At 41.6% G+C, this 14773-nt stretch overlaps 1 protein-coding gene across 1 annotated transcript in view; it reads right to left on the bottom strand.

Moving 5' to 3' along the window:
- ap3d1 (adaptor related protein complex 3 subunit delta 1) overlaps positions 1 to 14773 on the bottom strand; it is a 35553-nt gene that overhangs the window by 3075 nt on the left and 17705 nt on the right. Inside the window, 16 exon segments of the mRNA XM_046857043.1 lie at positions 1820 to 1899; positions 2966 to 3087; positions 3183 to 3268; positions 3348 to 3436; positions 4763 to 4952; positions 5436 to 5483; positions 7402 to 7566; positions 7785 to 7883; positions 8410 to 8463; positions 9099 to 9245; positions 9967 to 10129; positions 11051 to 11124; positions 11206 to 11402; positions 12667 to 12742; positions 12852 to 12867; positions 12869 to 12921. Coding sequence (XP_046712999.1) covers positions 1820 to 1899; positions 2966 to 3087; positions 3183 to 3268; positions 3348 to 3436; positions 4763 to 4952; positions 5436 to 5483; positions 7402 to 7566; positions 7785 to 7883; positions 8410 to 8463; positions 9099 to 9245; positions 9967 to 10129; positions 11051 to 11124; positions 11206 to 11402; positions 12667 to 12742; positions 12852 to 12867; positions 12869 to 12921 — 1659 coding nt within the window.

The following is a 14773-nucleotide window of genomic DNA, read 5'->3' as shown; positions in this document are numbered from 1 at the left end:
TTCATCCTCCATCCTCTACCGCTGCTTTATTCATCCCCATCCTCTACCGCTGCTTTATTCATCCCCATCCTCTACCACTGCTTTATTCATCCCCATTCTCTACCACTGCTTTATTCATCCCCATTCTCTACCCTGCTTTATTCATCCCCATCCTCTACCTCTGCTTTATTCATCCCCATCCTCTACCACTGCTTTATTCATCCCTCCATCCTCTACCGCTGCTTTATTCATCCCCCATCCTCTACCGCTGCTTTATTCATCCCCCATTCTCTACCGCTGCTTTATTCATCCCCCATTCTCTACCGCTGCTTTATTCATCCCTCCATCCTCTACCGCTGCTTTATTCATCCCCCCATCCTCTACCGCTGCTTTATTCATCCCTCCATCCTCTACCGCTGCTTTATTCATCCCCCATCCTCTACCGCTGCTTTATTCATCCCCCATCCTCTACCACTGCTTTATTCATCCCCCATCCTCTACCACTGCTTTATTCATCCCCCATCCTCTACCACTGCTTTATTCATCCCCCATCCTCTACCTCTGCTTTATTCATCCCCTATCCTCTACCACTGCTTTATTCATCCCCCATTCTCTACCACTGCTTTATTCATCCCCCATCCTCTACCACTGCTTTATTCATCCCCCATCCTCTACCACTGCTTTATTCATCCCCCATCCTCTACCTCTGCTTTATTCATCCCCCATCCTCTACCTCTGCTTTATTCATCCCCCATCCTCTACCACTGCTTTATTCATCCCCCATCCTCTACCTCTGCTTTATTCATCCCCCATCCTCTACCGCTGCTTTATTCATCCCCCATCCTCTATCGCTGCTTTATTCATCCCCCATCCTCTATCGCTGCTTTATTCATCCCCCATCCTCTATCACTGCTTTATTCATCCCCCATCCTCTACCACTGCTTTATTCATCCCCCATCCTCTACCACTGCTTTATTCATCCCCCATCCTCTACCTCTGCTTTATTCATCCCCCATCCTCTACCACTGCTTTATTCATCCCCCATTCTCTACCACTGCTTTATTCATCCCCCATTCTCTACCACTGCTTTATTCATCCCCCATTCTCTACCACTGCTTTATTCATCCCCCATTCTCTACCACTGCTTTATTCATCCCCCATTCCTCTACCACTGCTTTATTCATCCCCCATCCTCTACCTCTGCTTTATTCATCCCCTATCCTCTACCACTGCTTTATTCATCCCCCATTCTCTACCACTGCTTTATTCATCCCCCATACTCTACCACTGCTTTATTCAGCCCCCATTCTCTACCACTGCTTTATTTATCCCCCATTCTCTACCACTGCTTTATTCATCCCCCATCCTCTACCTCTGCTTTATTCACCCCCATCCTCTACCTCTGCTTTATTCACCCCCATCCTCTACCACTGCTTTATTCATCCCCCATCCTCTACCACTGCTTTATTCATCCCCTTCCTCTACCGCTGCTCCACTCATCCCCCATCCTCTACCGCTGCTTAATTCATCTCCATCCTCTACCACTGCTTTATTCATCCCCCATCCTCTACCACTGCTTTATTCATCCCCCCCATCCTCTACCACTGCTTTATTCATCCCCCATCCTCTACCACTGCTCCAAAGATCCCTCCATCCCTGAGTTTGTCTTATAGGTTTTCGGAACACACGGTTTTGTCCTAATGTTCTCTACTGCCAAATATGCAACTCTGAACATTGTTCCTGAGAAGTTTAAGGCTTGTAGAGCATCAGAGAACATATTTCATACATGTCACAGCATGCATTATTGTACTGCTCAGCATAAAAAAAACTGCAAACTTACGGACTTGACCAGCAAACAGACATGGTGACCCTGGATTGACCTGCTATACATGGAGGCACAGGAATCGATCCTCTCCACAACTGTTCCAAAAAATAGAAAAAGCATTAGATACACATGAGAGGTCTGGAAATTCACAAGTTTCATTTAAGCTTGAACATTTTAAAATCCACTAGAATGAAAAAAATCGTTGCAAATCAATAAAACAAAAGACAAAAGTTTGTAGACACCGGAGCATTCGATCAGTATGCACTCCTTAAACATCCTATTGCATGTTTATTCCCCATTTATTTATCCTCCACTCTTCCGTGAAGTTCTTCCACTAGATTTTAGACCCCACAAGGCTGTTATAGTATGATCAGGTACTGATGTAGGTGAGGTGAGGAGGCCACTTAGGGTCTTCCACTCAAACCCATGTACACCATATCTTGTCCAAAGAGGCTGATACAGGTTTGGGTCTTCTAGATGAGTGGTGCCCAACCTTTTTGCACCATGGAACAGTTTAATCTCAGACAATATTTTTACGGACCGGCCTTTAAGGTGTGGTGGATAAATACAACAAAATAAAATGATACGACCATAAAAACTGGTATTTTCAAAACAAATAATAAACGTGAATCCACTGTGTTGTTGTTTGTTCATTTTGTTCGCTTGGGGGTTTAAATTTAGCGGTAATGTATTATGTGTTAGTGGCCGGAGCCCCTTTAAGAAGGTAGCGGATGGAGGTAAGACATGTGACCGGAGCTCCTTTAAGAAGGTATCAGATCGAGGTAAGTCATGTGACCGAGGCATCATGACCTGCATCAAGAGTGAGTCATAGACTGATGTGGGGGAGAAAATCCGGTCATTTTTCAAAATAAAACATCGTTCAGAATCAGATAATAAATAAAACAGAAATAATGTAAGTTATGGATTCTTTCTGTGCGGCCCGGTACCAATTGAAACACGGACCGGTGCCTGGGGACCACGGATCTAGATCAAATGATGTCCTATTTAATTACGTGCCTCCAATTTTGTGGCTTGGGGGAACAACCACATATGTCTAGAAAGGGCGTGTGTCCAAATATGTTTGGCCATACATTGTATCTTTATACACATTAAAGATCAAATGGACAGAGATATAAACTGAAACATTATCTCAGTGCCTACCAGAGAAGTGGTGATGGAAGCAAATTCTAGCCAACAGGTGATGGAAAGGCATGTTGACTCCCTCCAGCTTCAGAGAGCTGCTATGTAGGTCCCCGGACTCCAGCAGCTTGGCGTACGCATCACTGTTTATACAAATCACATCCGGTCAATTATATCTGTCTGACCATCAAAAAAAAAAAAAAAAAGCCAGACTCTGAAGTGTCTGCTCGGGCCTGACCTGTAGCATGGAGTTGTGATTAGGTATGATGTGCAGGTAAAGTGCAGTTTGAAGTCCAGTTTCTCATGAGTGGAGGAATCCTCTGACTGTGACAGAGAAAGGAGTAGAGGTGTGTAAAGGCAGCCATTGTTGTGTAAATGTGTGTTGGGACCGTTGAAGTTTTACCTTCACTATGAAGGTCAGGGTTCCTTTCAGTTTCTGAGGCATGATGATGCTCTGCACGGAGAACACGAAGCGAGCCTCGTTTGATACCCCTGAAAAATCACGAGAGCAAAAAAAATAAACAAATCAATAACCCGCAAAAACTACAAGTAGCACCAACGTTTTTTTTGAGGGTCGTTTAGCTGAACACCTGGAGGGAATGGGGGTTTGTCTTCTGAAAACTCTCAGTCTATCCCTAATATTCTTCTCTCTCTGTTCTTCTGTCCCTTGTCTCGATCCTCTCACCACTTCCCAGGCGGTGCGGGAGAGCTGCTCAGCTAAGCTTTCTCTCGCCCTGATTATACCGATGGGAAATTCTCCTTCATGTCTGCAGTCGCCTCCTTCACCGTCTCTTACATTCAAGTCCCAACATCACAGAATACTTTGACTGGGAACGGAATCTGGAAGTGGATCTGGTTCTGTTTATTACCCGTTTAGCTTCAGAGTATTCTTGGGTTTTTGGAGAATTGCGAGAGGATGATCTCGGTCAAAGTCTAGTCGTCTTTCTTTATAAAAAAAAAAAAAAAAAAACTTCCTCTTTCCCCAGGTCTTTCGCAACACCTCATCTGCTCCTTCGGAAAACGTTATATATCCTCATGTTCTCCACATGTGATCTCACGTCTTGGTCCTGAAAGTTCAGTTTCGTGTTGGTCGTTTTTATCATCACCTGTTCCATGTTCTGGGCTTCTACTTTTTCCGATTCGGGTTTCTGCCTGCGCAATTGTTTAGTTTAGCGGTTCTTTTGTGTCTCTAAGGAAGTCACTCATCTCCTCCAGGACTTTTGCTAAACTTTCCGCATCATTCATGAGGGTATAAGCATTAGCGTCGCCGTCTCGTGTCTGCGTAGGAGAGCTGACGTCTACATTTTTTTCCGTCCACAATTTCTTCAACGGTGCATTTTTTTTTGTTTCTCTCTTCTACCATTCCTGCCCCACTTATCAATCTGAACAAAGTCAATTATTATTTAAATTTGATTATTTTACGGAGTAAATAAATTTTTTTGTTTTTGTTTTTCAGAGGAGCCGTTGTTTACGCTGCCATACGGGTGGGAAACATCCGGTGTAGCTTTATGCGATTAGGAATCCGTTAGTAATGATCGTAGCAGGTGTACACGCTGTTAGCTTTATGTATTCAGTTCTAGCTTTTTTGGTTTTTCTGTTTGGGTGCAGAATACTGCCACCTGCTGGTATGGGAATGTCTCTTACGCAAGCGCAGAACGTACACGCACGGTTCAGTGCGTCCTGATAACCGGCCTAATGCCAAAAATCCTCCCGATTACACAGCCGGACAATGGATTGTTCGACCACTAGTTTTAACGTAATGCATCAAGACATGAATATTTATAACGAGTAAAATTTCAAGTTTAATTTCGGTTATACCTGGTGGCAACTGGAAGGGTACGACGAGCCCATCATGTGGTCCGGCATCATCGGGCCGCTGCAGTTTGGAGTTGAGGGAGTCCAAAACGTTAAATTCCATGGACTTCAGGAAACTGTTGCTCTTATTCTCAAAGATGATGGACACCACGACCTGACTGCCATCCTGCAAATTCCCCTGAATATCGTACACCTGGAAAGAAAGAGGCCAGACCCTGTCCTTTAAGTGTGATGAAGTGAAGTATTAGATTCTTCAGCAAGCAGAACACTCCTCACTTACACCTCCAAAGAACACACTCAGATTACTAACAGATTAAAAGAAGGAAAATAGCTTCTAAAAGGAAAGGAGAAATACATATTTATATACACAATCAAATCCAAGTGCATTCAGCATGATAGAAATTGACTGCAGGTTTAAGAGAAATCAGACACTTTGTCCTGAAGCACTGCACAACAAGCAAATAACTCCATCAGTACCTGATCAGCATCTTCCTTCATCTTTAACAGGGAAGGAAGAAATGAGACAGGGCAAGATGTAAACTCCAAAAGTCTATAATAAAACACATCATCTACCATACAAACATATTTTACTAATAATAAACAAATACATTCCAATCAGCAGCACTACACTACTGATAGTGTTCATCAATACGTGTAGTGACGTCAAAATCCCTACCATTTTGATGTAAGTGTTTTCAGCCAGGAGACAGTAGTTGGACATGGGCTAGAAAACACAAGCAAAAATAAATAAATAAATAAGACAGTTAAGCCCCACACACACACACACACACACACACACACACACACACACACACACACACACACACACACACACACACACACACACACACACTTCCTTTGACCAAACCGCTTTACACTCCATCAGCATCCAGAAAGTTTGTCTTCTCCGAACCTTCAGCTGAAATACTTCATCATGTCTCTTCTAAAACAAATGTCTTCTTCACTAGCTGGAGATTGATTTCGTTCTTTCGAGATCTTGATTTCTTTCTCTTTCTTTCTTTCTTTCGAGATCTTGATTTCTCTCTCTTTCGAGATCCTGATTTCTTTCTTTCTTTCTTTTTCTTTCTTTTGAGATCTTGTGATTTCTTTCTTTCTTTCTTTCTTTCTTTCTTTCTTTCTTTCTCTTTCTTTCTGTGGAGATCTTGATTTCTCTCTCTTTCTTTCGAGATCTTGTGATTTCTTTCGCTCTTTCGTTCTTGTGATGCAGTTCATGCCAGAGCAGTTCAGTAGGATTTAGGTGCGGTGACTGTGCAGGTGGTTCCATGACGGATAAACACTCCAGACGACTCTCTAAAAAACGCTTACAGAACTCAGACGTACGTTTGTTAATTGTTAGTTAATGATTCTGTTAAAGTATGTGACAGAGTTCAGTGTTTATATGGAGTTCTTCTGTTTAATAACAAGTATTCTAGCATTTTCTGCTAGATTAAGATTCCTTCTTATGTACTTTGAGTAAAAAAAGCTGTTTTTTTGTTTAAGTGTATCGCAGTCCATTAATGTGTTTTGTGTTCATGTTGGTCTTTTACAGCGATGACGTCTGGAGTGTCCAATACGGCATCTTGTACACGTGGTCTGGCCGTGTCTGAATTTGAAAAATAGAAGTTGAGGGATTGTCTTCGGTTTATTTATGCTCGGGTTTAGTTTATCTGTGCACTGTGCACTTAGTTTGCCACTTTTTCAGGATGGAGTTTTCTCCCTGTTTAAGGTTGATGGTGGATTTTACAGTCTGTGATTTGCATTTTCAGAGCTTCTGTAGCAGCACCGCCTGCCTGTTCCAGCAAAAAATGTAGTCTCTGGTGGGAGTCCACTTTGAGCATCCCATAATTACCAACATCCTACTCAGTCTCTATGGATTCAAGTGTTTGGAAGAAAGATTTGGAGTCTGTGCAGAGTCTCTGCTGTCCTTGATTGCTCTCTGTTTGCTCTAGAGATAAAAGCAGGGCATGACCCTCAGCTGTAAAGATTGAGCTCTGTCCAGGAATATGGAAAACTCTGCAGATACACAGCTGTCCTTCTGGATCCATCAGTATATACATGTTTATGTAATGGGAAGCAGCATTTTATATCCAGGAATTGTTGTTTACATTTATTTTCACCTGACTTTATACTGGGTCGGGTCCATTATGATTCTTGGTTTCTTCATATTCTATGGTGGTATATGGACGTGTGTTGACTGGGTTGATATCCCTGTTTTGTAAATTGGGTTTTATGCGGATCCCAAGTGAGCTGATGTACGTGGGTCCAGCTTCATACAGCTATGAGGGTATTGAGGGTGGAAGACTGAAGTTGAAGCAGACTTCGTTCTGGTCCGTCTTTAGTTTGGCTACATAATGCAAGGCCAGTTTCAAGCGCCTGTTTCATTTTTCCAACTTGGACACGAAAACATCGTTTGGATAAGAAGGTTGGCGATGAAATTTGCAGGTATTATCGAAAGCCCATTTCATACAAGTCTTGCCATATTTCCATCATGTGTGCTCTTTTTTTGATGTGACAAAAATGTCCTGTTTGGACTCCACAGAACTTTCCTCCACTCATTCACTGTCACGTTACTGTGTTTTTGCCTTTTACTAAAACAAAAAGAACATGTATGTGGTTGAAATGTTTTATGGAAAGCGACTGACCGGTAGAGGCTCCTCCTCCTCCTCCTCCTCCATGGTGCCGTTCTGTACAGAATCTCTCCCGTCTCCTTCACTGTGGTGGTGATGGTGGTGATGGTGATGCCTCTTTTTCTTCTTCTTCTCCTCCTTCTCTTTCTTCACCTTTTTCTTCTTATGTTTGGACGACTTCTGAAAAAGAAACAGAAAAGCGCAAGATGACGATCCAGCCCGATTTTACAAAGCAAAGTATGAGCAAAAGTATTTGGACATCCGAATGTAGTCTTTTTTTTTTACTTTTGGATAAATCCAGTGAGCAACAACACGGAAGATTTTTGAATTTATCGCTGCCCCTTATGAGCAATTGAAGGATGTTTTATCAGCTATAAAAACAAACTGTGACCCGTCACCTCTTCGGGTTCTTCATCTTTGGGCTCATCCGATTCAGAATCTGGGGCTGCGGTGACGGTGGTCTCAGGGGCTGCAGCAGGTGTTGGAACAGTTGCCTCCTTTAAAAAAAAAAAAAGTTCAGATTAACATACGCGACTAGAGATTGGAGTTTTTGGATCGTACACTTTATACACAAACCCATGCATGCATATAAAACAGCAGTGTTCCTGCTTAAATGATAGAATACTGTTCTCGATGCTGAGGGGGGACAAAATGCTGGAAATGGTGCTGACAACACACTGAAATACAAGTTAGATCTGTTCTCAGCAGGATCAACAGCTGCCTGGATCGAACAGCAATTAATATTCCTCTAGGATTGGGACTACAGCAAAGCAAGACACGAGACAATGTTAATGAAAGCTGGTCCGATACGCAGACACAAGTGCACGATTAGCAACGTCACAGCCAGCACCAGACAAGAATAACCACCATCCCTGGGAATAAGTGCTCAGGGACCGGAGACAGAGTGAGACCTTGGAACACTGATGAGAAGAAAGGATGAAATGACGGAGATTTTGTTAAGAGGATCAGAAAGAGAGAAACACCACAATGTAAAAAAAAATAGGAGGGAGGGTAAAACTGGACCTTGGCAGTTGGGGGAACAGGAGCACTAGAGAGCCAGAAATCCAAATCGGAGGCCTAGAACGAAAAGGGGCAGGGTAGAGAATAAGTGAAAAGAAACAAATCTTTCAAACACCCAATGCAGAGTCCATGGCCAACTTAATGATCATTTAATTACATTGTATGCACAAAGGTTTTGGGACACCTGATTTTTCCAGCCAAATGCAACACAAACTGTTACCACAAACATGGATCATCCCTTAATTTGAATTTAGAGATCCAAACCTGGCCCCTGTGCACAGACAAGATCTGATCATGGGTTTGGGGATTTTGGAAGATCTCCTGCTTTTAAGCTCCACCCCTATTGAACATGATCAGTATCAGACTTTCCTGTGGCTGAATGAATATCCAAAAGCACACTAAAATCTAGTGGAAAAACCCTCCCAGGAGACTGGAGGTTAATTATAAGGATAAAAGGAGACTAAATGTGGGATGTTTAAAAAGCACATCAATCTTGTGCTCAGGTGTCCACAAACCTTTGTCCCAAAATAAATTAAATAAAAATAAATGAGTATATAGTATAAAGTATGTACAGCATATTACTGTCTGCAGTCTCTCTTCCCTTATAATTGAAATTATTATTATTATTATTATTATTATTATTATTATATTAAACTCTGCAGCGTGGTGACTTAACCGCGTCAGATTCACACCTCGGCAGACGCTGAGGCGGGTGGAGTCACCGCCACACTGGTCTCTTCTGATTGCACTGGATTTTCTGAGTGAGCCTCCAGTGGCTCTTCCTCGACATCATTTCTGCGTTTCTTCTTCTTTTTCTTCTTCTCCTCCTCTTTGCTCTTCTGCAACCAAGCAAACAGTCCCGACAGGTTTAGCGATATTAACAGCAAATACATTTTAGTTATTAACACATCGCATCATAGTGTTTATTCAATTATGAGTGATCGGTTCCTGTTTCCACTGAACATTAGTGCAGGATCAGCCCAACATCTTTTCTTTCTTTCATGGATTTAACAACAAAAAAAGTCTTTTGTGGCAACTGCAGACAAAATACACAATAAATTACTGTAAGAAACTAAAAAACAGCAGTACAATGTGTCCTGACACTGGAGACTCCTTCCAAAAAAGATCAAACGGAGAGCAACTCTTTGTGACCTGAGTAAATACTTAAATGTGTAACATGTTTTATGTATATGGGAAATAAATATGTCTGAAATGTGTACAGAGAAATGTTCCCAGTTCCCATTTTTAGTGCAGCTCAATAATACTATAAAACGTAGTATTAAACATCAAAACCGCCAACTTTATCAGAGTGATTTTTATAACTTGTTAAATATTCGAACTTCAAAATGCAATAAAAATATATTCGACACTAAAAGAGGTCGACCGATTTTAACGATACCGACAGCTACGTTGGATCGTACTTGCCGATAACCGATCAATCAAGGAGAGGTTTTTTTAATAATTACTGGATAAAACCCCAAACACTCCAGTACTGAACTATATTACAAAAGAGCCTTTTCCATACATCCAATTCCTTTTTCTTTCTCTCCGTACACTTACCTTTCTCTCCTTATCCTTGTCCTTCTTCTTCTCTTTCTTTTCCTTGCTGCTCCTCTTCTTATACTCCTGTCGGATGCTCTCTCCATCCTCATCTGTCCCAGGGCTCTTAACGAACTCAGGGCGGTGTGTCCTCACTGGCAGCTTCTCAGTATCAGCCAGGGGCCTAGAAATTACACACAAGCACTGTTCTTACTGATTCACCATAATGTCTGAAGAGTTCCCATGTGCGGGACTATGCGACAATGGCCAGGACTGTATTGGACTATATGGGACCGTGTGTGGGACAATATAAGACCATTTGTGGGACTGTATGGGACTGTGTGCAGGGACAATGTGCAGGACTAGGCCATGTGCAGCAGGAAGCAGCATTCTACACGTCAGTACTAACAGGCAATATATATATCGAAAGGGGTCAGACTGGACGAAGAACACAAATAGATGGAGGTTTTGAGCCAATCGCAACTAAGCACTCATTCAGCATGAATACTGGGCTGGGAAAAAAAACACGTGTGTGAATTATTTCTGGACAATTTCAAGTGCCAGTCATGAGAACTAGAACTTTCAGAGGATTAGGAAACTGCAGATCATAGTCTTACATGCAGTGGTTACATTAGGAATATTCCTGCTTCCTAATTGGTGAAATCCTTCTCATGATTTCCCAGCACAGAAGATCGAACTGGAGGAGTGCGTTCCTATCAGCAACACAAAGACACAGAGTCTTCAGGTCGACTACCAGTGTCAACATCTACAACATATCGAATAATATAAATTAAAAAAAGGGAAAGAACCAGGGCTGGGTAATTAGGAGGAGGCAGCCCATCAGACTCGTTTATGGATCTAACACTCACCTGTAGTTAGCACCAGAAAGCAGACTGGCAGGAAAACAGAAGTGTGTGCACAGGAGACAGAAACAAAAGAAGCAGATCAAAGTGTGTGTGGAAAAGGTGAAGCGGCTAAGGGTGGTGCCCTCGACAGCAGGACTGAGACTTCATGTGAACTGACGAATGATTTAAAAGTAACCTAAAGACCACTGTGAGAATGTGAGATGATTGGTTGAGCCACAGGCACAACAGACAGAACATACTTGTCCAAGTCAATGTCCAGGGCTTTGTGTGGATCATTAGGGTCTTTGTCATCATCGTCACTCGGTAAGGCGTTCTGCAGAAAGATCAAAACCGGCGTTAAAGCTCCAGACTGCGCTAACATACACCGGTCTCAGCGCTTCATTGCCTGCATTACCTCCGGCATCTCTTCAGTCATGATGTCCACCTGCTGAGCAGGTGTGATATCTTCTTCACTCTCGGGGCCTGAGTCAGCTCTCTTCCCCTTCCCACGCTTCTCTTTCTTCTTCTTTTTCTCCCTCTTCTTCTTATCCACCTTTTCCTTCAGCCGACGCTCCTCCTCCAGCTTCAGGTACTGGTCCGACATGGGCATCCCTGAGAGGGGTCACGAAACATCTCATCAGTGCTTTACACTTCTGAAATTTGCTTTAAAGACAAATGATAATAAACAAGAAATGTTTCACAAAGAGCACTAAAGATAAACATACTATATAGCCAAAACGTTTGCGGACACCAAACCATGAACTTTGTATGTGCCTTCCGAACATCCAATTTCACCATTATTCCCTCGTTTAATCTTATAATAACCTCCACTCTTCTGGGAAGATCTTTCACTATATTCTGGTGTTAAGAAAAATCAGGTAGACCTGTGGTGCAGTCAGGTGTCCCAATACTTTTGGTCATAGAGTATATTATAATAGTGTTAGAACAGTGGTATACTTATTTGTGTATATATTTTCTATAGCTTTAAACATTGTGTTATTGAAAGTATTTCATGTTAAAGTAGATTTACATGGCAGGCATTTAATTTAGTTGGATATACTCACTGAGAACACCCTCAGTGAACATGTCAAAACCGTGTCTAAAGTGTGAATATTATGTGTGAGCACCATCGTTATCCAACACTGCATTAATCCCCTGGGTGTGGAATTCACCAGAGCTGCACAGGTTGTTGCTGGGATCCTCTTTCACTCCTCCATAACGACATCACGGAGCTTCCGGATGTTAAACACATGGCGCTTCTCCACCTTCCGCTTGAGGATCCCTACAGGTGCTCAACAGGGTTCAGGTCTGGAGACATATGGTCATCTTGGTGGTGTGTTTGGGGGCGTTATGTTGGAAAAACTGCAGTTTCCAAAGGAAGAGCATCATGTTATGCTTCAGAACGTCACAGTACATGTTGGATTCCATGTTTACCTCAATGAACCGCAGCTCTCCAGTACCATGAGCGCTCATGCAGCCCCATACCATGATGCCGCCACCACCAGGCTTGACTTTAGACAAGAAAGAATTTTCTTGGTTCTTCTCACAAGGGCGTCACCACACATTCTGGACACCATCTAATCCAAACAAGTTTATCTCAGTCTCATCAGACCACAAGACATGGTTCCAGTAATTCATGCTCTTGGACAGGTTGGTCTTCAGCAAACTGACGTTTTGCAGTGAGCAGCATACAATCTGAGCACTGATGAGCGGACCTTCTGCAACCTCACGCATCTGTTTTTTGGAGCAGCTTCTGTATAGCACAAAGACTCGACTTCTTTGATCTACCTGACTAACTTCTCAACTGATAGCTGAAATGTGAGAGGTGTACTCACGTTTGTGAGATACTGTATATACAGTACATCTGCAGGCTTACCCGGGACTTTGAGTGGCACGCTGAGGTCGATCTGTACCACTGGAATGTGCTCAACACCTGGCATGTCCTGATACACCTGCATGAAGATGAACACACACAAAAAACATTTAACAAGAACTAAACCTTGTAGAAACTTCAGCAAACCATCAAATAAATTCAATCTTTGTTTCTTTACTCTGATGTACCTTCTGAGCAGAGGGAGGATTTAATGTAGAAGGGGTTGTTGGCTTGTTCCTGCTTCCGAACTTCCCGTCTCTGTTTGGGTTGAAAGAGGCAGAAGGAAGGAAATATATAAGCAGATAGTTTTGGGCTTCAAAACAAAAAGCACAAGATTGCATCCACATCTCGTCCCTATATACTCTTATAATAACCTTCACTTTTCACAGATGTTCCACTAGATTTTGTGGAGATTTATTCAACCACAAAGGTGTTTGTGAAGTCAGGTAGAGATGTAGATGAGGAGCACTCGGGTGCACACTCAGCGTTCACATTTACCCCAAAGGTGTTCAATAAGGTAGAGGTCAAAGCTCTCTAGCAGGAGATCTTCCACTCCAACCCATGTAAAGCAGATCTTCATGAAGCTGACTTTGTGCACATTTGTGTCTCCTGGTTCGAGTGAAGGGAAAGTTGACCTAGTTTTATACAATTATGTGCCTCCAAACACAAACCCTTCAGCGCCGTGCCCACGTGACCGATATCCCAGTGTTCTCAGGTGTTAATGTTTAACAATGGAGTAAATAAAAAGGGAGAAGCGTAACCATGACTAACATCGTTCTAAAGCTCTGAGCCTCAAGCAGCAATTTCAGATCTGTTTTTCCAATGGAAAATGTATAACAAATGTATTTGCTGAATGTGTGTAAGCAGTACACACAAACATGCATAAAAAAACCCACATTATTATTGTAATAACGAGTCACAAACACATCCACTCCTGCTGATCCCGGTTTATTAGGAAAGATGAGGCTCCAGTGAACAACATGCCATAAAGCATTTTTGCTCCAACCAAACAACAGTGTTGTAATTTAGATAGCTATTCTTTTGTTTACGTCACAGAACTTCGATTGTTGTATTGTTTGTATGTGTTTCAGAATAACTTTCGCATAAAAAAAAAAAAAACGCCATCTTGGTGGTAAAAAAAAAAAAACAAAAACAAATATTGCTGGTAGAATATAGTGTTACAAAACAAATGAGACCACGCCTAAAAAAAACAAAAAAAAAACAAACACACTAAAAGAGGCAGAATCTCAGGCTTGAGCCTCCACTCTATAGGCAGGTTTCGTGAGGTTCTGCTCTGCGCCACCAATCATTTCAAACCTTTTATTTCCAGCCAGTAGCATGATGGAAACAAAATGATTAATAGAAAATGTAGCCAATGAGGGCAGGATTCTAACAATACATGGGAGGATTTTATTCCTTAGTTTTATTACTCTTTACACACTCTTAGTGGTCAAAGCAGCACACGTGCACACCAACCAGAAGAGGAAACAAAATGTTCAATGCAGGAAACGGAGCCCACTTTTATCAGGAACTGTTAACATTTAAAGTTAGGTAGAGCATTTTCAGCTGTAAAGTCCCAAAAGCTGTGGCGAAGGCTAACGGGTTAAACTGCAAAAATATATTCAAAATACACTGCTTTATACAGCTTCTTTTAGCAGATGGAGACACAGACAGGCCACATGTTTAAACACTCAAAAATAAAATCAATTAAAAGTATAATTAATTAAAAATTAATTTACAAAAAAAGTAAAATTAATTTACAAAAAGTAAAAATATGATTACTTTTTACATTTATTTTGTTTTTGTATTTATATTTTTACTCAGTTTCATTTCATAAATTTGATGATCCAATCACACTAAATGATACCTCTTTATATATTGTCTAATATCTAATCAATGGTAAAAGCCTTGATTTTTCTAAACGTGTATTTAAAAAGACATTCGTTATCATTCACTAATAAAATGAAACATGCAGTGTTAAACATGTATGACATCATAGCTCACTGTAACATCAGATACTGGGAATGTTACAGCTTGTTTGTTCTCTGTAAACATTTCACTTATTGAATTTATATAGCGTGTAATATATATATATATAAAAATAAAAGTC

Source organism: Silurus meridionalis, chromosome 9 (assembly GCF_014805685.1).
Source record: "Silurus meridionalis isolate SWU-2019-XX chromosome 9, ASM1480568v1, whole genome shotgun sequence".
In the NCBI taxonomy this organism is placed as follows: domain Eukaryota; kingdom Metazoa; phylum Chordata; class Actinopteri; order Siluriformes; family Siluridae; genus Silurus; species Silurus meridionalis.
The sequence above is the reverse complement of the archived record's forward strand: the minus strand, read 5'-3'. Positions and strand labels throughout refer to the sequence as shown.